At 41.1% G+C, this 23,468-nt stretch overlaps 1 protein-coding gene across 1 annotated transcript in view; it reads left to right on the forward strand.

Annotated features, from left to right (window-relative positions):
• Pard3b (par-3 family cell polarity regulator beta) overlaps nt 1-23,468 on the forward strand; it is a 948,430-nt gene that overhangs the window by 533,146 nt on the left and 391,816 nt on the right. Inside the window, exons 11-13 of the mRNA XM_060368467.1 lie at nt 160-345; nt 12,860-13,030; nt 17,162-17,294. Coding sequence (XP_060224450.1) covers nt 160-345; nt 12,860-13,030; nt 17,162-17,294 — 490 coding nt within the window. The remainder of the gene's footprint in view (nt 1-159; nt 346-12,859; nt 13,031-17,161; nt 17,295-23,468) is intronic.

Genomic DNA, 23,468 nt, shown 5'->3' on the forward strand with positions numbered 1-23,468 from the left:
ATTCTATTCCAAGAGAGAATTTTGCTGTGCATTACATATGGGGCCAGCATCTTACGGAGAGAAGCAGGCTTCTCTCTGCCAGGGCTGTAACTGCTAGCGGTCCAGCACCTGGGGAGGTAAACTGATCACCAACCCACCTCTCCTCGCTCTTCCCTGCAGAAAGGAGAACCTGATTGTTGTGCCCTCTCCATGGAGACAAGTGAGCAGCTGACCTTGGAGATCCCCCTGAACGACTCTGGCTCTGCTGGCCTTGGGGTTAGCCTGAAAGGGAATAAATCTCGAGAAACTGGCACTGACTTGGGGATTTTTATCAAATCTATCATCCATGGAGGTGCTGCTTTCAAGGTAAGGATGTGATGTTTGCCTGGGTGCTGGGACTTGGGTTGGCTGTTGTGCTTGGAAGCCCATATAGAGGCATCTCTAAAGGATGGGAACCATTGAAGCTTTCCTGCTAGACCATGGAAATGTATGTGTGAATAGATCCCAGGAACAGTTCCTTGTTTTTGTACTTCCGAAGATGGTCAGGGAAACTCATCGTGTTTTCTATTCTTTTCATTATTCCGTTAAGAGTCCTCTGGATACATACCTTAGCAGAGTAGTGCCTAAAACTATACAATCAGAAAAACAAAACTAGAAACCAGTTGACATGAAAGCAGCAAATGGGAAAATGGTGTTTGCAAAAACTGAAAGCTTAGTGGGTTCTAAGAAGACTATAGAATTAAGTAGAGGTCAGCCATTATCCTGTGCACCTAAAGATAACCACAGTGCCAGAATGCATCTTTGCCTTTAAGCACTTGAATAAGATCACACAATTCCAGAAAGATAGAGATAATTATGGCCCTACTTCTCCACATTGGAGTGGCCTGTGGGGCCAAAGCTGTTAATAAGGTATAATAGTTGTGGGCAAGGATATTGGCTAGTTGCTTCACATTTTTCTGACCTGCAAAACCTAGTCCAAAGGGCCCCAGGGATTCAATAGGCTGAGAGGACTAAAGTTAACGTAAAAAGGCCCTGATCACCATCTACTCATACTATGTAATGATGTTCTGGAGTTTGAATCCTGCCTTCGTTTCTCTCTTCCTGTGTAAACATACTCTTCCAAACTGGTCCCGATTTCCTCATTTAGGAAGTCAGTCAGGTCTGTGGTCCTTATGAGTTAGTGCTACGGCTAAGCCTATGAAACAGTACACATAGAGCAGCAGTTCCTAACGGGAGGGTCTGAACCTTTTGGAGTCACATGTCAGAAATCCTGCATATTTATAGTAACAGTGGCGAGATTACAGTTATAAAGTAGCAATGAAATAATTTTACAGTTGGGGTCACCACAACCTGAGGAACTATATTAAAGGGTCACAGCATGGGGAAGGTTGGGAACCACTGGGACGGTTTCAGCTCAGTGTCTATCAAAGCCTTTAATAGGTGTTAACCAATGCAAATAATATTACTGTTGAATCTATGTGTCCCCTCACACCAAAGCTGGGAAGGCCTACTCAGACTTCGCAAGACTAGCCTAGCCAGGTCTTAGAATTCTTGGTTTGCGGAAACACTGTCTTTGTACATCCCCCACATCTGCTGTTTCTTCAACTTAGACACTAAGCTGATGGCTTCTTCCTTAGAACATGGGACTCGCACTATGGATCGGAAACCCTTTAATTTCTTTCTCCCGTTCAGTCAGTTTTACAGTTAGTGTCCCATGATTGATAATCATACAGGTTCAGTGATCTCATTGACAAGCTTTTATTGATGGCTCTGCAGGGCAGCGGATGAGGATGGTGGAGGTTCTGGTGCAGTTGGGTGTTTTCTGTCACACTGTAGGTGTACAGCCATCATATGGTCTGCATGCTTTACCAACCCTTCGGCAGCAGGCTAACCAGTATCAGAGGGCTAGTAGCAGTGGGAGATGCCTTACAGTGGTTGGACTCTGAAGGTATACACTGTCAGAACACACATAAAAAACTGTTGACAGTAGTCATAAGACTGAATCCAAGGTCAAGCAGAAGAGAATATGGTCATCACAGTGAAACTGTGGGTACAAAGATTGGTAGAGCAGTGAGATCTATGAATGACTCTAAAATACTCTCAAATGCTCTCTAATGAATCTCAAATAATCCAACCAGGAATGGTATGGAACGAGAATAATAGTAATGCCAGCAATGTTAACATCTAGTATGCTCACTGCTTGACATATGCTAGGCACCACGATACATATTTAAATGGATTCTCTAATTTTATTCATTTTAACATTTTTATTATGTCATTCTTTTTTTCCAAAAGAGGGATTGTACATGACAGCGATTTCTAGGCTCAACCGCTATGAGATAACCTGTACTTGCTGAACATAAAATCAGACTCCATAGCCTGTGCTCCGCTGCTCTACAGTACAGATTCTTTTCAGAACCTAGTTGTGTACCTGCAGTCAGGGGCTACTCCCTGCCATAGTCTTCCATGATGCTCAGCCTTCCTAGCAAGCTGCCGAAGTGTGCTGTGTGTTTGAGGACAGCTGCTCTGTCTGTGGACGTCCACTCTCTACTGTTCTCCTCGTTTCTAATGACAGCTCTTTTTGCAGAATTTATTCCGAGGGAAACTGAAACTGAGGCAACTTCTTGGAAATTTAAGGCAAACATCTTTGCTTTTGTTTTTTGTTGTCTTTTTTTTTTTTAATGAGTAATAACCTCAGCTCCAGCAGATATTGGAGTGTAGTTTAATATGGGAATCTGTTGTGTAAGTGAGCAGCTCCTTACTTAAGCAGTTTCTGACAGTCCCATTTCTTGCAGAGAGATTTCACTTTACATTTATGTAAATTGCAGTTCTGACATGGGTCTGCTGAGCCAGACAATAACACCATTAAAATCCACTGGGCGGCATATCTGTAACTGATCTTAAGCAGTAAGAGGCATCAATCGTCCACTTAGCTTGTTGTGAATGGTTAGTATCCATTTGTCCTGTTTACCTCTTCCGCGGTGCGGAGCAGAGGCCTGAGCTTCATTCAAAAAGGAACCGGATTAAGAGGAAGGAAATTGTGTTTTTTCCATTCTTTTTCCCTGCTAGTCTGATAATCCACTGTTACCCTCAGAAAATTACCACCTGTTCCGTGAATCTGGATTATGTCTTAAAAATATTGTTTGGAGACTTTGTTCCTGTCCCGGTTGAAGAGGAACAAATGTAGCAGACTGCAGTGTCCCTGGAGCAGGAAAGATGAGCACTGGGGACATCCATGTTAGCATCTGGCCCTAGGATTTTCCCTGAAATCAACAAAATATTTTTTTTCGACTGGAGCTCAGTCTTTGTCTCCCAGCCCTTCAGACCACTAATTGGTTCTCAAGGTATTTTTCCCTTAAGGGAAGGTGGATTGTTGAAAACTAAACTACTTTGAAAAGTATGACCAAATTCTTCCTGTGGATCCTGCATGCATGTTCTCCTGGGAGCCTCTGTTGATATAAACAAAGGCAGGCCGGCTACCCGCCAGATGCATAATCTCAGAATGACTCTGATTCTAACTGAAGGCCTCGTGTCTCTGCTCTCACCTACCAGGCTCCTGCTTTCGAGACTCTCATTTCCTCTTTGAGTCATTTCTAATAAAAAAGGCAAACCTCCATTTGCTACTAAAAGCTTGCAGCTACCTGGGTGCTCTTTGGGAAACAAGCAAGTACTTGAGCTATTCTCAGAGCAAGCTGAATAAACTCTCCAAATAACTAACTAAGAGCATTGAACATACAATGTAAAAAAAAAATGATGCCCAAAAATAGTACAGGGAAAGAAGAACGAATGCCCATGGAAGGAGAAATGGTTGAAGAAAGACCCCTGATGCCAGCCTCTGGCCTGCACACGTGCCTACGTGAGCAAGCATACACAGGGATACTAGAACTCAGTCTTTTTGGTGTATTCATACATGCAATTCTCACACATAGACGCAGACCCAGACACACACACACTTACACACTCACACACACACACACAAAGTGTCAAGAGAAATGACATCCAGAAACATGGTATCTGGAGTTCCTTTCAGAGTCCCCTAAGACACCATTGTGAGCTGTACCACATCATTCACAGAGTTGCCATGGACCACCCCAGAACCGGGCTGCTTCTCAGAGTACTGATGCTGATAGGCTCACCCAGTAGCGCCTGTTCCAAGCTTCTGCTTTTATCTTAGTTTCTGTCATTCTTCCTGGGTATTTGCCCCCCAAAGCATAGTGTGATTGCTTCCAGAAACAAAATATGCCAAATATAAAAGTATGTGTTGACTCTTCTACACCCAAGAACGGTGACTAGGATGAAATTACGGTGTCCTTGACGATGCTTTTCTCAAATTCATTCTTGTGCTTGGAATTTCAAGTGAAATGTGCTGTTGTTGCTATTAAGTAGAAAAAAAAACTGTCAGTTTTACATTTGAAGAAAAATATATATCCTTTTTTTCCAAATCTGTGTTAACATCTCACTGTATTTTCTCCAAGGTCGCTCAAAGTCTCTATAGTCACTTTGAAGACTCATTTGCTGAACATTTTCAAGTTCAACAGCTTTCCTTCGCTTTGCTTCTAATGAACTATCGTACATAAAACTCAAAATATTTTTTAATTTATTATTTATTTTATATACATATTGCTTATGCTTACTTAGATCGCCTTTTTTTTCTAGAATCATTTTTAGAAAAGATACTTTTTTTTTTTAATTTAGGGAATACATCAACACTGCCATTCACATAAGACTTGCATGCCATGTATAGCACCAGTTCTTGCTGGCACTTTTTACATTTGAATATGTTCATGTTAGGAGTGGAAGATACACTATTGAAGATCTGAAATAATAAGATAAAAATTTAAATTCAAGAGCTCTTTTTATTTTCTAACAGAAATGTTACATATCAGGTAGATGGCTTGATGGATTATTAAAGAGCTCTTAAACAGAGAGAATGCATTTAAGAATGCTACTCTGTACAAAATTAATTTAGCCAGGTTTGTGCTTAATAAATACTATTTGATGATGGTGATGTTAAGTAAAAGAAAAATGCTTGGCATAGCTAATTGCAAATGCATGCACAAAGAATATGAAATAGACAATCATTTAAGTAACTTGAGTCTGTGTGCTCAAGAAATGGGGTGATTCTTCTCAAAGATGTAGAATTTCATAATATTCACCATTTCAGAGTGGAAATGAGAATCTTAACTAATAAAAGTATTCGCAACGATCAATTTCAAATGACTAAACTGAATTTAGGGGAAGACAGTCCACAGGAGTGGTACACCCTGGAGTAAGGAGCAGCTGTGGATTCCGGGGTCTTTCCATGTTGTAGAGCATTTAGTGGTGTCCCGCCCTCTTAACAGAGTCTGCTCAGAGCTCCCAACCTGAGTAATTTTCACCTCCATTTCTGCCAGTATCTATAAATCATGTGGCATATCTATAATTAATGAATCCAAAGGAAGATAAAAGGGACAGCTTTTAAAGGAGCTCTAATGTTAAATGATTTCTTCAACCCTCCATTTTTCTTAAAATTGATACATTTCCTACCAGCGGGAGGACTTTGAGGCGTCAGTGGTAGTTGGCTGCCTTCTAGCTTGTATTGGGACAGGGGTCCAGGCAGTCTGGGTTGTGAGCAGCTACACTGTCCTCTCAGCTGTAAGAACTGACAAGGGGTCCCCATTCACAGATGCACAACTACAAACTGGAACTGGAAAATGGACCAAGAGATTTGTAATCTACGTTCCAAGGAAGAATTTTATGTTTAATAAAATTAAAAAGGAAATTACTAACCGAAAGTATAAGGAAAATGCTTGTCAGCCAGTTTTCCTTTAACGCATTGAAATGCTTAGCAGGCATTAACTAATGCAATCAAGCTTATCATTTGTGAATTTAGACACCAGGACTTTACAACGAGGCCAAGCCACGTATCTTCCAACATTGTACCATCTCAGTTCAGCCTCCGTCATTGCTTCTCTTGCCAGTCTTTCTCACTTCTGAATTTTTCATTTGTGCAAATACAAATAAAAAGCACATCTGGTCTGCACTGGGCAAGATTTGAAACTGTGCATTCTGGATACACAGATCTCATTAAGCTTGAGAGCACATCTCATGCCATAGTCTTAAAGAAAAGGTAATCTATACAAATTGCTCTATCATCATGATGGTGCTTTGGACTTAAAATTAGTACCTATTTAAAAAAATAGTTTATAATTTGGATGTCCTCCCTGGGGGCATGCAACTTGGAGCCAGTGAGAAGAAGGGCCTGATGGGAAGTGTAAATTCACTGAGGATGTACCTGACAGGATGTGGAGCCTGCCTCTTTCTTTGTTTTCTCCCCGCTTTCCCACATACCCAGGCCATATTGTGTTGTCTTTCCCTTGGCATAACCGCTCCTGGAACAAAACCTGAAATTTTGCTAAAGCAGTTCATGGAAATTACATACCAATGTTGGGGATGTAACGAAAGATGAGAACAACCCTAGTGGAGTACCTCAGGTAGTTCTCATAGACCAAAACTAATAAACATACTTGCCACCCCCAAAGAAACCAAAAGCATAGAGAAGAAGAAAAAAAAGTAAATACGGCAATATTTTTTCCAATGGGAAAGATCTCTGAGATTCTAATCTGCTTATGCATTCATGCAGAATATTCCTGATTCATGTATAACACATATTCCTTAACCAGATTTCTAAATCTGCTTTTCTAGGCCAAAGTAAATTAAGAGCACAAAATCCGGAAGGAGATAGGAAGGGATGGAAAGGGAGCTGGAGTGACAGGAAACAGGAAAATGTAAAACAAGCACAGAATGTTATTACCGTGCCACAGGCCGGTGAATAGTTCCGAGATTCTTAGTCAGGCCTTCACAAACGCTCTTGCTGCAAAAATGGTAAGCGAGGCTGTAGGAAGCTATGAGTTGTAGGGTTTCAATGTATGCCCCATATTTGTCCGGAAGTTCAAAATGAAAAGGATTAGGCTACGTTTTGAAAGCATTCTATCAAAATGATCTTGGGTATGTATGTCCCGATGCACAGACGAAGCTCCTTTGTTCCCCTTGGAAACACTTCTGCGTGCCACAGTGGCCAGGACCTTATTGGCCTGCCCCATGCAAGTAAGTGGTGTTCAGATGCTAACTAAATCAATCCATCAAAAAGTTTACAATAGCTGAAAAAGTGAAGATGTGGCCAGTACACAAAAAGAATCAAGCCAGGCTGGGTTCATGAATTCTTCCTAGGTACAGCTGATAACTTACATGATTTCTTTGTTATAGGTGAAACTTACCCCAGTCCAAATGTACCTGACTAAAAAGATTTTTTTTCAAGTGACTCAATTTAACAAGCACTTTCTTAGCCTCTGGAATGAGTTAGGCAATCTACAAGAAATTGGAGACAGAGAATAATTCTCCTCATTCTACTATCTAGGAATCTAAGGATACTAAATTCAGCGTGTGAGAAACTAGTTCCGTGAGGACAATAGACCAATACCCATAGTAACAGAAACAGCGTGAAAAGGAGGAGTTAGCTGTGCTGGAGATTAACTGTGAGAGCAAGATGGCTGCCAAGGCTTGCTAGAAAGGATAAGGAGCTATCAAATAAGTGCAAAGGCCTTTTGGACAGGGGGAGGGGCACTGGCAAAGCCATTTACATCAGTCAGTACCCTTGATGAGAAGGGTATCCCTCTTCTTCAGCTGAGATGTGAATATCAAAAACATCCCACATGTATAAAGCAGTATAAAATGAGCGCTGCAGACATCCTGGGTGGCCCAGACTGCTTGCTTACTTGAGTCTTTTTTCAAACTGTTGTTTCTAAGTAACTTTAAATGATAACAAACTCGAATCGATTTCTTTTGCATTGATTTGTCTTACGTTTTGTTTGGTTTTTAAAATTACGATAGACAGGTGTTGTCCCAAGTAATTTTAGAGCCTTAAAAGGGGCTCTTTTTTTTGGGGGGGATTGTCTCAATAATCAGGTGCCCACCTTGCCTGGAGTGTCCGCTGCTCCGGGGAATGTATGCTGTGAAGTCTGATTTTGAGGCTTGGGTCGTGGGTGTGAGGCCTTACCAAGGGTCCTGTTAGAAACAAGCAGAGGCAGGAGCTAACATCTGGTTATGATTAATCCTCTCAACACCCTAGACTAATGTGGATTGGCCTTGGGCCACAGCCAACTCTCCCTGGGAAAGCCAGCTCTCGCAGAATCTGCAGAGCCCCGCTCTTTGCCTAGGCTTTCTTAGTCTGTCCTTTGCACCCCTACAGCTTTCCGTAGAGGAGTTTTATAAAAACAGACCAACAGAAGTACCCTGGGCTGTACAACGTCATCAGTTCAGAACAGAGGAAGTAGTCAAGACTTGAGTACCAGGAGCTGAGCCAGGAGGTCACAGGGTCCCCTGGAAGTCAGTGCAGTGCTGCGGGAGGCACCTGAAATATCGTGCAGCACACATGACAGTGCCTCGTTACGAAGAATTATCTAGTCCAAATATGCAGCAGTGGAGAAACACTGGTGCAGATATTTACTTTGAAGAGACTAGGATCTGTAACTTTTATTAGATTCTCAGAGTGGTCCAAGAACCCATATAGCTTACGGATTATTAGCAAAGTGGCTGGAAACAAGACTCGAGAGTGACCCAGACCTGGCTCAGATCTACTCACAGAACATGACAAGCAACATTGCATCCAGCTCCTTTCAACCTCAAAAAAAAAAAAAAAAATAGTGTTATTGTAAGGTTTCGATTATCTCATGGATTGAGAAAGTTTAAGCACAATGACTACACAGTAGAAACTTATTAAGTTTTATTAATATTTTAGCGCCCTTAATCATTTCTAGAAATGTGACTTTGGAATCAAAATTGTATCACAGGAGCTCACACATATCCTCATCACTGGAAGGATGAGGCAGAAGGATTGCTGTGAGTGTGAGGCTAGCCCGGGTTACATAGTGAGGCTCAAGTCAGACTGTTCTACAAACTGAGACCTTATCTCCAAACAGAGAGGGGAGCTTAGAAGGGCTGGCTATGCTAAGACCCTTCTGAAATCAATTAATGAGACTGATCCTCTGCCTGTACATCCTTATGTAGTAGGAAGTAATATTTATATCACAAGGTCATCGGAAGAAATGATTGGAAGAATTCCCATAAAATGCTTCCACAGATATTCTGCAGAAGAGGAACATAATACTATGCATCAGCTCGCTGAGCCCTTGATCCCTTCTTTTATGATAAGTGGTTAGGGCTGATAACTTTCTAAGCCATTCCAGGCTCAGGCAAGAGAGAGACTTATATCTCATATACGTTTTTCATGTCCCCATTAACGTATCCTTAGGAAGTCACTGTTTGTTTTTACTATCATTATTTTCCCCTCTCTTCAACATTGTTGTTTAAGGTTCTGCTGATAGTAAGATAGGGAAAAAAAAGTGGGTTTTTTTTCTGTCTTTTAAATGATTTTATTATTGTCCCTATAAGCACATGTATACATGAGGCCTACATATGTGTGAGCACACATGTCATGGCACCCATGTGGAGGCCAGAGGATAGCTTTGAGGAGTTAGTTCTCTCTTTCCACCTTTATGTGGGTTCCAGGAACCAAACTCATGTCATCAGGCTTACATGGGAAGTGCCTTTACCCTCTGAGCCATCTTGCAAACCCAAGATTTATTTCTTTGAAAAGTGCAAGCATGGCCCCAATTGTGATGAAGTAAGTATCCTAAAATCACCAAGTAACATCCTTGGATATTTGTGTTCACTTTTGTAAAGTCATGGGTTTTTACTCTGATGCCCAAATACCTGTCTGAACATAAGGTTAATAGAAATTGATAGAAATATCAATCAATAGACACATATATAGGAAAATATTATAGAAAACTAATTTATTTGGTGAAATTACTTAAAAGTGAAAAGATATGCATGATTTTGAGGGTTACATTTGGGTTTGAGCAGTGAGTTCTTCGTTCAAGCAATTTTGTGTTAAATGATATCGAAGTAAGGCACATGTAGTTAGAGGACAGATTTTTCCTCTTCCTCCACTTTGCTACCATGCTTAGGCATCTCTTAAGCCTTGCTGTGTCCATGCATTCTGTATATGTCCCTAGATTTCCGTCCCTCCCTCTTTCAGCAGACACCCTACCACATTGTCTTCCTGGCTTTGAACGTCTTCTCTTGAAGCAGGGCTCTTGTGGGGATCAGTCACTATTTTCCACATAACTAGCACATTCCAGTGTATTCAGGACTAGGACTGTTCTGTTCTTTTCCCACTTTGATCTTAACCAGCTGAGCCAGTCCTAATAGATACGGAAGTGCCTAATAGGTGTTAGATAAATGATGTCTTCTTGGAGCATTGTATCATTCATCTGTAAATGGAAGGGGTTGGACAAGATGACCTCTGAGGACCTTTCTAAGCTCAAAGCTCCGTGATGGTGTTCTAAATGTTAAGACAATATGGTCTTCCTGGTATTACCATTAATGAAATTACTCATCATTTATCTTATGAGCAAGAAGCACACACCAATAGCAACAGGAGAGGCACTCCAGCAAACGAGAGTACGTGGATTTTTATTGTGCCCGCAGCTCTCTAGTGACACATGAGATAAATGTGAATGTCTCAGGGAAAAAAAAATCCAGTGGGTCACCTGACCTGTCTTTTTGTTTTGGACCTCACTATAGTAAACATATCCTACTTGGACGTATTATAAATGGCTGAAACCTGGGTGCAACCGGAAGTAAATTAATGTTAGTAACTGTTGGCACATGCTTTTATATACAACTTCTTTCTTCTCACGTCTTTGCCATCATTGGATTCTCTCTCAAATTCCTTTGTTTTTTTTATTGTTCCTCTTCCTGCCACGGTGCCCTTCCAGCTGACAGACCTCTACAGATCTTAATGCTGTCTCTTTCCTGTTAACAGAGCCAGTATCCCTGTCCCGCTCTTCTCTCTCCTCATCTTTAAAATCTGCACATCAGCTTCCGGCCACATCAGGAGAATTTCAGTGACAAGATTCAGCCCAGTGGTCCTCCTCCCATCGTATGACAAATTGGAATGGATCCAGCTGTGCTTCATTTCATGTGACTAAACCATTAAGGCTGTGCTTGTTTTACTCACTTCTACCGTTTCACGGAGGCTTAATCCCATTCTTCTATGAGCCCGATACACAATTGGATAGGAGAAGAGAGGAGATTTCTTTCTTGGTAAATTAGGGTAAAGGTTAAGTGAAGTTCCAAAGCCAGAGGGAGGAGGCATTAAGTTCCCATGAGGCAGGCAGGCCTCTGGACAGACAGTTTGTATCTGATTTTGCACGCTCTCTATTGATCCCATTGCTTTGCCATTCTCCATGCCCTTCTCAAGTGAGCATATGCTCCTTTGAGTGGCCTGTTCAATCCTGTGTGGCCAACGACCCATCCACCAGGTAATGTGTAGGGCATCACATCTCCACATGTTCTCTGGACCAACGGCTCTCACCCCTTCTCTTCTGTGTTCATTAGGGAGCAATTCCTCCAACTACCAGCCCGTGTATTAATCAAAGGCTATCAGCTAGCCCATGGGTTTCTCTCTGAGGTTCAATGGCTGGCTTCCAATCTTCACTGTGTGTCTGTTCTGATCGTTTCTCAGGGAGGTTTTGTTTTTGTTTGTTTTTCTCACTTTGGCATTTCATTCTGCTCATTTGAACTTCCTTCCCAGATACTTCTTTCTGCTAGAACTCTTTTACATTTAGTTAGTCAAGGCACAGCTTTAACCTAAAGAAGTTAGGCTGTGAGTAGAGAGGGACTGAAGGGCTCAAAGCCTGAGTGAGTCTCATCTGACACCATGCTATGATGACCCTAGGCTAGTTATACTTCCCAGATTCTGTTTATTTTTGTGGGAAATTTTACAGAAACACGAATCTCTCTAACTTGTTGAGTCTGTGAGCATCCCAGAAAATAGTTAATGAAAGAAGTCTCTGGAAAAGTACTGTACTATGCGTACCTACTCCTGTTTCTGTTGAATGTGTTGATGGCAGCATCAGGACAGGATTACTAATTGTATCTGAACCTTGTGGCTTCCTGAGTGTCAAGTAGCATAGGAGAGTCCCCAGGCACCAGCACCTGAAGCCCTGTTCTCCCTCAGTCTTCCCAAGTTGGCTGCCCAAATTGTCTTCCTGAAGAGCTGGTCTTCCAGTTTATCAGTGACTGCTAGAATGCCAGCCTATGCGAGGCTTTTGGCTGAAGATGGTTTCTGAGTGCATTGCCTTGCATGATGGAAAGAGGAGTCAGGCTGACCCTCCACACATCAGGGTCCCTGGGGCCTAGTAACAAATGGCATTTCTTCTAGGAGATGCTGTATGCAAGTATTTATTAGCCTGAACATCCCAGGAAATAGCTTGACAATTCCCTTTGTCAAGCTTTGCTGCTAGAGGTATTAGGGCAAATTGGTGCTTCCCCACACACATCTGTGTCCTTCTGAAGACTGGCTGATGAGCAGTGTTGTGCTTGAGTTGGATAAAATTATGCAAGGAATTTGTTTGTTCCATCCATGTCTCCATGCCTGGAACAACCTGCTTTTGAGAGATGGCTACCACCTTTGTTTCTTAACCTCTGTTCTCTGAGCCCTAACTGTCTTCGCTAGAGCAAATGGCAGAGGCGTGCTACATTCATATGCTTGCCAGATAAAGACTTGAGTAACAAACATCACAAATGTTTAAATTAATGCAGCTCTGGACTCTAAGCCTTCTAAAAATAATTCCTTTCACACAGATCACTGTTGTTAGTATTTGTGACTGCTTGAAAAGCTCCAGAACCTCTTCCTGCCATTGAAAATATATCATCCCTGAGAGCTGAAGTATACACTTCCAAATCTCTCATCTTCATACTTGAACTTTTCTCCAATCACCATGTCCTCACCATGCTTTTCTGTCTCACACTGTTTTTCTCCCCTCTGCCTCAGGATGGCCGTCTACGAATGAATGACCAACTGATTGCTGTTAACGGGGAAGCCCTCCTGGGAAAGTCCAACCACGAAGCCATGGAAACACTGAGGAGATCCATGTCCATGGAGGGAAACATCCGGGGCATGATCCAGTTGATGATTCTGAGGAGGACAGAGAGACCACTGGAGGTGATTCCATTCTTGACTTTCCTGAACATTGCTCAAATGGCCACCAGAATATGCTGATTCCATCACGCATGTGGTAGATTGACATTTGTTGAGTCTGTACTTGGGAAAATATGCCCCAGACAGACTGGTGGATATATGAAAGAAATGAATGGTTGTATATTTTAAATACAATGAAAATATGCATATAAAGTAAAGCATTTATCAAATATCACAGGTATGTGTTTACAAGGGATTATACTAAAAAATCCTTAGTGCTCTGGACTTCTTAAAACTATTTTAGTATAATTTTGGTGGTCTATTATCAAGGCACATACCTTAGAAGGATTCTGATTGGATGAATATATATAGTGTTTAATGTGAAGATTATAATGAGATATTCAAATTCTATATTCCTCCCCTATAAACTACACTTATATAATACAGGCCTGAGGTGTAGCTAAGTTAAAGTTTGATCTTTTAAGCAAACTGCACACTTCATTTTATTAAATAAATAGAAGTCCTATTTCTTTTTAAATATTTGATCATAATTTTTAAATGTTGGGAAAGTGACATATGAACCTTGAGTATAAAATAATTCCTAAGTACTGACATAACTGGGCATTCCCTTTACACAAAACTAAAGAAAACTGGTGTTAAAACTATTTTATATTACATGTGAAGGATTAAGTGTTAAATATTCCTAAATGGAAAAAGAATAAGTTCATAAAAATAAACAAAAATATCAGCACACCATGCATCATCATATTAGGATAGTCTCTGAGGCCAAGATGAGTTTCTGTACTGGAGCTGTATATAAAGTAAGAGTATATACTACTTAGAAAACCAATAGCAAACATTAGTTTCAGTAGTAAGTTCAACCAAAATTTAAAACTGAAAGAGCACCAAAAGGAAATATAGGTCAGTGGGACTCCTTGTATTGTATATGGATTACTTGAGTAAAAATCCTCAATTTGCTGTTTCCTGGCCGTGAAAATACACAGCTAATGTGAGTGCTGAATGTGTAGAAGACAGACAGAAGTACCTGTTTTATCCACTATTTGAATCTCCTTTCTCTGAATGTGATAGGCTCCCCAAAAATGTTGCTAAATGAATGGAAAGCTGCATATGAAACCTACTTCATCTGAAAGATGGGGTCTTGAGTGGTGAAATGATAGACCATTTTCCTTTGCTGTATTATCAGCTATTGGTAAAGAGTAACTGTACCTTTTATGCTCTTTTGTACATAACCTTGTAGATGTTAAATAAATGTAAATTGGCCAATTACTGGAGACTATATATAATGAATGAGCTTGTTTTCCACATGTACATCTGCTTAAGTGACAGAGTCTTCATGAATATTTAATGGGCTTCACTTACGTACATAGTTTGAACGCCCCGTTCTACTGATTCCTAAAGAGAAAAGGCTCTGTCTGGTGCGATTTGGTCCTTCCTATAGAGTCCTGAGATGCAAGGAACCCACTTAGTGGGAAATGATGTGAAGGACATCATAGGGAAGTCATACCTTCTTATATATCTGCATATTATAGCTTCCTTTAATTTATTTCCTTTAACAAAGATACTCCAACTAAGAGAAAAGAATGGGAAATGCTCTAGAGTGCCATGTTCATGCAGAGGCCAAAAGCCTAAACAAAAAGAGACAAGAATGTGTATGGGTCTGATAGACATAGAGATGTGTTTATTTTTCCTCATTCCATATCTCAGTCTAAAGCACATGTGAGTGGCAGTAGATAGATGTAATGTTCCAGCTCAGGGACGAGGGGTAGCTTGTTGTCAGGCTTTTTCTTTAGTGAGGTATTTTCATCTTTCCTTCCACAGTCTGGAGTGGAATGGGGCTGGCATTATCCCAGCAGAAGAAAGTGTTACCTTTCATTACCCATCCTCACGTGTATCTCGTTCATATCGTTCACCAGGGAATTGATCAGGAATAGGAACTGTTAGAAACAGCCATTTTTATGAGGACATTTAAACAAGATCCATTTTCTTTCCCTAATATTTACATGCTTTCCGTGGGGAATGAGCAGGCACTTGACTCAGCAATTGAGAATCTTTGTGGTAGCCATGAAGATTAAAGAGTATTATTCCTCATAAAGACAGAAGCCTAATGTACAGCTTATCTTTATTAAATTAAAAAAAATCAGCTCTCTGATCTCCCGACTGTGCTACACTGTGTCGGCATAGACTGTGCACACCTGCTTTTCTATCTATTCTCCCACAGAGTGGCAAGTACCCTCTGGTCCATAGAAAAGCATCCATAACCCAGAGGAGGTCTGTGCACTGCTCAGACATCAGGGCAAATCAATTAGTTAGCTTTGGCAAGAATGCCAACATAATTGCTGGAACATTAGGCTGATATTGAAAAGAAATGAAGATGCTACTTAAGAAAAGTCAAAATATAAAGTTGTTGGGTTTTTTTCCCCCATATTACCCAGTTGCACAAGATAGGTAAACAGTTTTGATGAGAACCTCAGGAAGAATACATAATGAGCCCGTGAGTGAATCAGAATCATTTTGAACAGAAGCATGTTTTTCAAAGGATGAGCTTCAGGTTGAATCGTGATTCGGTTTGCGCCTAGAGACTTGGTATTTAAAAAAATGGGTTATGACCTGGTTTTGTTTTCCCCTTTCCCAAAATATTTTCCTCCCCGCCGCAGCTCATCTTCGCAGAGGCAGAACATGTTTAAAAATCCATTATATTTTTTATTGGCTGGGACACTAATGGAGGCCTCCACGACAGCTCTATTTTACAGGCTGGGTGCTTTAATTAGGCCGGTTACTGATCAGTTGTTGGGATATTGATTGTGTCATTTATCAAAGAGCCAGGAAAGCAGAAAAAAAATTGTTTTTGTTCTTGTTGTTATTGTTAAGTGAAAACACAAGGCAATGCAAGGCGAGTCCTACCTCTCCTGCCCACGGGGGACTCCAGCTTTAACGTAAGAGTCACTGGTCTCCCATACCTGTTCTGGTTGGACTGGCAGTACTGCAGCCAAGGGCAACATGCTAAGTGTGAGAAAACTGCTAGAGCCCGCCACAAGAAGCCAGTAGCCCTCTGCAGCTGAACACATTTTAGTTATTTAGCATACAGAATAGAAGTGAATGCTTCAAATATTTTGTTTAGCTAGATACTGAGGTGTTTTTTTTTTTGTTTGTTTTTGTTTTTTTTTTTTTTTTTTTTTGTAACTAAAGAAGAAAAAGTAAAAATCAAACGCATTGTCTTAGCCAAATGCTTTCCTGGAGGAGGGAGCTGGGGAGTAGATCTGTGTTTGTGACATGTGCCTCTCACAAATGGCCAAGGAAAGAGCTACGGAATGACTTCCAAATCATTTATTTCCCTGAAATCTGTTAGGGAGACAAATAATAGGAACAAGAGCACCAGACAGCTCGCTATGCCACAATTCGCTTGAAATCATAACTGAGTTACTGTCACGGGCCTGCCTCCTGTTACCTCCTCAGCACCTGGGGAGGGTGGTGTGTGTGTGGGGGGTGTTATTCTGGATACAGCAGTTCACAGAAAACTGTGAATTTGTTTACAGAATGTCAGAATCCAAACAGGAAAGAGAAATGTAGAAAGAAAAAAAAAATGACTCCAGAGAGAACCACTGTCCGGCCCTGTCACAGCCATTTACTTTAGCATCTGGCCAAAGGCCTGGGGTCCACTGTGGGACACAACCATGGCATTCTGGTGACAAATAGTGCTTGGGTTCTGACTTGTCCTAGAGCATATGCACTTAGCTGAGGGAAAGAGAGTGGCAGAGGGAGAGAGGAACCAGCTGGTTGGCAGAGAAACACCCTTGGCATGAACTGTATTCTCATATTGACACTGCCACAAGCTGTACTCCCAGATGGAAGAAAATTTGAAAGAAGGCAGTTGTAAGCGAGGGAAAGAATAATAAAGTAAATCCTCTTTTGTGTTGGCTATCAGCACTCATAATCCTTAACACTACATTGTCCGTGCTGTCTATTTTGTACTGAAGGATGTTTGAACTGCTGGGGACATTTTTATTTTCTGCTATTGAAGATATACATGCCTGAGACCTGAAAGATGATTCAGACAAGGACCATTCTTGCACTCGGCTTCAACTGTCCAAGTTGGAATGTAGTTTTAAAATGTCACTTTTTGTTTCTGTCCCTTAGGAGCTTCCGGAATGCAGGGCCCTTTCCAGACCGTGCTTTGACAACTGTCAAGAAGCTCTGAACACCTCCAGGCGAAATGATAGCAGTATACTCTATCCGTTTGGCACCTACAGTCCACGAGATAAAAGGAAAGGTAAACTCTATCCATTTCCATTCTCTTCAATTAATACACAAGACTACCAAAAAAAAAAAAAAAAAAAAAAAAAGGCTTTCGCTGAGAAGGAGAAAAAGGTATCAGGGACAAAGAAAAGTTAATTAGGCAAAGTGCAGACTTTGTCACTCAGAGCCATGAGCTCTGAGGGTGGGTGAGAGCGCTGAGTCAGAACTTGTGAATCAGATTCCTGGCAAGGCCTCCAGTTTAAGTGACAGTTTCTGTGCTTGCTGCCCCAAACATGAGGATTTTATATAAAACAAACCACGACTACAGAATCAAAGATGGCAAACTGTGAGGTTTTTGAAGATCTTTTTAATCATTGGAAGTTACCAAGTCACTTTAAAAATCGCCTGGATTTACATGAAACCACAAAATGGCCATGATGTGACTCCAAGCTTTGTGCTTGGTCCTACGATGAATGTGATAAATAGTGGAACAGCACAGCTTGGGGCCGTCGACATGGCAGCTGGACTGTTCTCATTGTTGTAGAGCATGCTCTCTTATTACTGGAATGGATCACATTTCAAGTAGACTCCTGGGTTTTCTCCATTGTTCTTTGAAGCTTACACTCCAGGCCACCAAGAAGCTTGTTTTATCTCCCTGCTTCTCCTTTCTTTAATAGCTTTTACTTTTTATATTGCAAAAGCAATACATACATATTCATTGTAGAAATTTTAGAGGAAAGCATTAAAAAGAAAATTTAATATTACTCATCCCTCTATCTATCATAGCTCCTAATCAATAACATTTTATGTAGGTCTTTCAAGTCCTCTCTTCATGCAAATCTGTATACATAAAATAAAATGTACCATAGGTAATTTCTAAGATTTTTTTTTTCTCATTTGATAACACATAATGAACGTCTTATGTATCCCTGATATTCTATAGTCTGGTTTGCAGTGGTGGCATGGTCTTCTGTTTAGTGGAGGTAATACACATTATTCCATCAACTCTGTACTTGAGATATTTAAGATGTCTCCAAACCATAATAACACAGGAAGAACCCCCAAACGGAAACCTGAGATTTCTTGAACATTAAACTATTTCATCTGAATAAGATGTTGAGGACAGGGATTCCTCTGAAAATTTTCCATTTTAAGTATTTGTTGTTTGTCAGCTACCATGTTAAGCAATTTACATTCAAATTCAAAGTGGATCGTATAATTAGCCTCATTTTACAGGTGATGAAATAGAAGGCCTGTGAGAATAAACAATTTACCTAAGATTATGCATACTTGATATACCTAGATCTTGGATTTGATTCCTGTCCCTGGCTCATCTCACCCACAGCAAAGGGTCTGCCTTGTACTGGTTCCTAGAAACCAATGAAGTCCTTCTACTTGATCCTAAGAAGGCCCATGAAATGCTGACTTTACCTCGTAAGCAGATAAAAAGAATTACTCAGTGCATATTGGCTTCCCTTAAGTAAATTGTGTGTCCTTGACAGTTCTTAGACTTTCAGTGCACTATCAACAAAGCATGGAAGGAACAGAATTTTTCTGCAGAACATAGAAGCACCCTTAGAACTTTATGTTTTGTATCTGCATCGAAAAAGCGAGTCCTTGTAGCACAAGGGACCAAAATCTAAAACAGATTTGGATATAGCAGCTTTCATTCCAGTGAAAAGATATCAACGATAACAACCACCAAACCAAAAATCCCACCAAACAGCAACATGCCAGGATCCTGCTTCATTTCCAACCCTGACTTTCCAGCTCTTTCAAGACCTTGCCCATCTGTGCTAGAAATTTATCGGTAATGCCCACTCTGGAGTAGTGTGGTACTCCAAGACAATAATGGAGGGAGAAGAGGCTAGATCCCAGAGGCTCACTCTTAAGCCTCTTAGACAACTAACCACTGTTTGCTCAAAGAAAGTAAAAAGCCTGTCTATTGTTAGGTCCCTTTGTGTTTGTACTACATCACCAGATAGCCAGAATTCAGCTTCTTATAGCACGGCCAATTACACTTTCAGCTAGGGGCTGGCCTTTAGGCTTACTCTTCACGTAAGCCGACTGACTTAGAGAGTTTTATGAACATAGTAGAATTAAAGTAGCAAGCCAACTGACTTAGAGATTTTTATGAACATAGTAGAATTAAAGTAGCACCATGCTTCTTTCATTAAGTCCATTGCCTCACTTCAAGTTTTAACATTTTGCACTTCGAGAAATTCCAAGAAGCCCCGAGTTTCCTAGACAGCAGAGGTGCTACACGCCAAGAGGACCTTTGACCTGTGATAGCAGCCTCATCACTACTGACTTTTCAGGGCCTCTTTTAGCAGAACAAGATTAACTTGGCAAAATGTAATTTCTAGGGAGGAGAGAAGCTGGGGCAGGCAAAACATTAATTTTCCTCTTTCCCCTTTTCCTTTTCTTCATGTGTTTAAAACTCCAGTGTTGATATTCTGTATTCCGTCTACTTTTATAATAATAGTACAAACCACCCACAGTTTGCTCAGTATTTTATTTTATTTTTCCTTCAAGCTGTTACACAGAAAAGGGATTGTTAGAATAACATTCGTGAAATTGTAACGCCAGAAAATTCACATTCGTGTTGTAAGATTGTTAGCTGAGCCTCCTGTGGAAGAAGTGTGGTGCCACAGGACAGCAAGTGACAAGCCTGGAGGCTGTGCCCCTGGGGTGTGTCCCTGAGGCTTTCTGTAAGCTAGTTAGGCATCTGAATAGCCATAAGGTACACCAACACTGTGTTTCCTGAAGACTCTTCCTGGTGGACGCAGCCTCAGTACAGTCTGCCTCTACTTGTGACCTCTCTCTTCTTGCTCTCCTCACCTTTGCACCCTTTACCTCAGGTGACAGCTAGTCATACATTGCCCAAATCCTTTTAGTCATCCACAGAGTTGGGTCTTTCTTCTTTACCTCAAATCAGACATTTTTATTATGTGCCCTGTATCCATAGTTCCTGGAAGGTTCTGGAGAAACAATAAAATTCTCCTAATGTTTATCTTTTAAGGAGCCAAAGTGGGTCCACCACTCTGTAGCAGGAGGCACTCTGCAATGTTGACCAGAAATTGAATTCTCCTTCTCAGTTTGACTACTGTTGACTGAACATCTTTTTAGTGTCAAATACTATCAGGAAAGCAGAGGCATGTGCAATGCTGCAACACTATTACTGCCCTCAAGAAGACTCCAAAATTGGGCCTGGAGGGATGGTTCACCTGTTAAGATCTTTGGCTGCTCTTCCAGAGGACTTAGTCTCGATTCCCGGCATCTACATAACACGTTACAACTGTCGGTGCCTCCATTTCCAGGGGATCTGAACCCTCTTCTGTCCTCCTAGGGCACAGACATAAATGCACACAAAATCAAATCAATAAATTTAAAAAAGAAAAGAGTCTAAGGCAGGATCATCAAACTCTACACCTGGCCACTGTGCAAAACAACTATTGTAGTATGAAAACAACTATTGTTTCAGTGCACAAACAAAAAGGTATGGCTATTTTCAACAAAATTTTATTTAAAGGCCAAATTGTGAGCTAATTTCAGACCAGGGACATATTTTTTCTTACCTTAATTAAAGCCATAATTTCACCTATCCATCTCTCAACTGTTCTTGACTCTATGGATCCTACAAAACAAAACACAAAATCTGATAATTAAAGAAGGTCATTTAGCCAACAGTAACTTAGTGACAAAAAGAAACATTGTCAATATTCACAGTTGTGTGTGTGTATTAGGAAGGCACCTCATATAGTCAATAAAATTCAGAAATATTATTAGTATGAGATTAGAATTCTACACTCACATTCTCGATACAAAGCTTAACAATGGTGTCAGGCTCAAGAGAACAAAAGTCCACAAGGTCTGAGTATGTTGCATTCAGAGTCAACCAAGCTGATATTTGCCTCTGCTCCACTGAACATGCTAAGAAAAACAGCTGGGACCTAAGAATACAATAAAAGTTAAAGTAACTGCCATTAGAAGACTCTAAAGGACACGAGGCTTCAGAAGTGACAAAGGAAAAGACAAGAAATTACCATCAGTCTAGTTAGAAAAATGTTGATCAATAGACTACCGCTTGATAGGCCAATAAATAGCTGTCTCCCCCAAACCAGAATGTGATAGATGTGATAAAGGACTTATTTTATGCTATTCATACATAAATCTAAATGTTGGTGGGTAAAAACAGACATCATGGAACATGGCAGCTTGATGATTAAGGCCCAGACAGAGGCTCATTCTTATAACATATCACAAGCTTAGGGCAGGGGGAGGACACCAGCCATACACTCTCAGAACTTCTGAGACAGGCAATGGCCTTTCACCATAGCAACTTACATCCCATTTGCAAGAACTAGTCTGGGGCACAGAGGGCTGGGAAATGGCACACAGATGTTTGCCAAGTAAACATTATCCCCTTGTCATAAAAGCAGTTGGAACCCGAGGTGACAGTGAAGGCTTCATAGAGGAGGTGAAATTTCAAGGAAACTTGGAAACAGGGTAAGACTCTTACAGATAAGACAGATGTTCCAGTCATTAGCAGCTGAGGGACGTGAGCCCAGGGCTGTGGTCAGGACACAGCATGTGATCTTGCATGGCCAATGTACAGTAGGAGATGAAGTCCACTGCTAAGGGCTTAGACTTTTATTCTGTGAACTTAATTTGAACTAATAAGATAGAGGATCGTGTCTATGTTTACCACCTGCATGGGAATGGATTGAGATGGCAGCTAAAAAGATCCAGGCCAGTAGAAGAGAGGACTCAGTCTGCCCCTGTTCCTATTTATGGGGTAGACTTTCCACTTTGTGTCTGCAAGTCTCTCTCTGTCTGACTGCCACCACCATTGTCTGTGGTGGAAGTCCACAGAACGCTGCTGGTCACCTTGCCGTATCCTGTTTTGTTACTCCAGAGCCAGCGGCTAGGTTTCCCGCTTCCACCCTCATTCCTAGGAGTATGTCCCCAGCCCCCCCATTCCAGAATATTTCCTGGAGCAGAGTTGGAGCAATTCTTCACTGGGTGTATTTGGTTGGGTTTCCCACAAAACCAGAGCAAGTAGAAATATTTATAAATAAATAAATAAAAGGAATCACCTAACATGGTTATGAAGATTGACAAGCCACACAATCTTCAGGTGAACCAATAAGCTGGGACCCAGAAGAACTCCTCCATAGAGGAGGAATCTAACATCCAGAACAAGTAAATATGTTGGTAAGGTTCTCATCTATAGCCCAGCAGGCCTGAGGACCCAGAAGAGCTGATATTTCAGTTCAAAGCAAAGTACACCCAGAAACTGGTTTGAACATATCCAAGCAAGGGGAATTCTCTCCTATTCAGGGAAGGCCTGGTGTTGTTCTACACAGCCTTCAAGATGGCATAAGAACCACCTGCCACGGCTGTAGAGATCATTCCACAGTTAAGAGCACTTGCCATGATTGAATCAGATACAGGTTTAAGTCTCAGGCCCATATGGGGGTTCAAAACCACCCACAATTTTATCCAGGAGACCCAACACCGTCTGACCTCTGAAGGCATCAGCCAGGCACATGATACACAGTTATACATGCATGCCACACACATAAAGCAACAAACAAACCTTAATAGAAACTGTTTAAGAGTTACATGTCATAGAAATGACAATCTGCAGGATCTGGTTTACTGACTGGACAGTCAGCTCATCCAGAACAGCTGCTCCAAGACTCACAGACTAACATACAGGGACCATCACACCTGGCAGTTAGATGGGTCAAACGAGGCACTCTTGCCACCCAAGGTTCTGGAGAACAGAAGAGGTTTGTTCTTATCCTCACCTTCAAGAACAAGTTAGGCCCACAATTATCAAATACCTCACTTTAATAGATAAACAGTAGAATTTACCTTTATGGAATGATAACCTTTTATATGTTAATGTAGCACTTTATTTGTAGGAATCACTGCGTAAATGTTTGCTGCTTGGTTTAATCTGCTTCATCTTGCATTACAGGCAGTTTTTTAACATTGTTTTTATTGTTATTGTTTGGTTGGTTGGATTTTTGTTGTTGTTATTGTTGTTGTTTTTTTAAGATAGAGACTCTGTATAGTCCTGGCTGTTCTGGACTTTCAAGGTAGACCAGGATGGCCTTGAATTATGTGAGATACTCCTGCCTCTGCCTCCCTAAAGTGTGTGTGTGCCATCATGCCAGGTCTTCGTGTTGTCTTTGTA

The sequence above is a fragment of the Meriones unguiculatus genome, chromosome 15 (genome assembly GCF_030254825.1).
Source record: "Meriones unguiculatus strain TT.TT164.6M chromosome 15, Bangor_MerUng_6.1, whole genome shotgun sequence".
In the NCBI taxonomy this organism is placed as follows: domain Eukaryota; kingdom Metazoa; phylum Chordata; class Mammalia; order Rodentia; family Muridae; genus Meriones; species Meriones unguiculatus.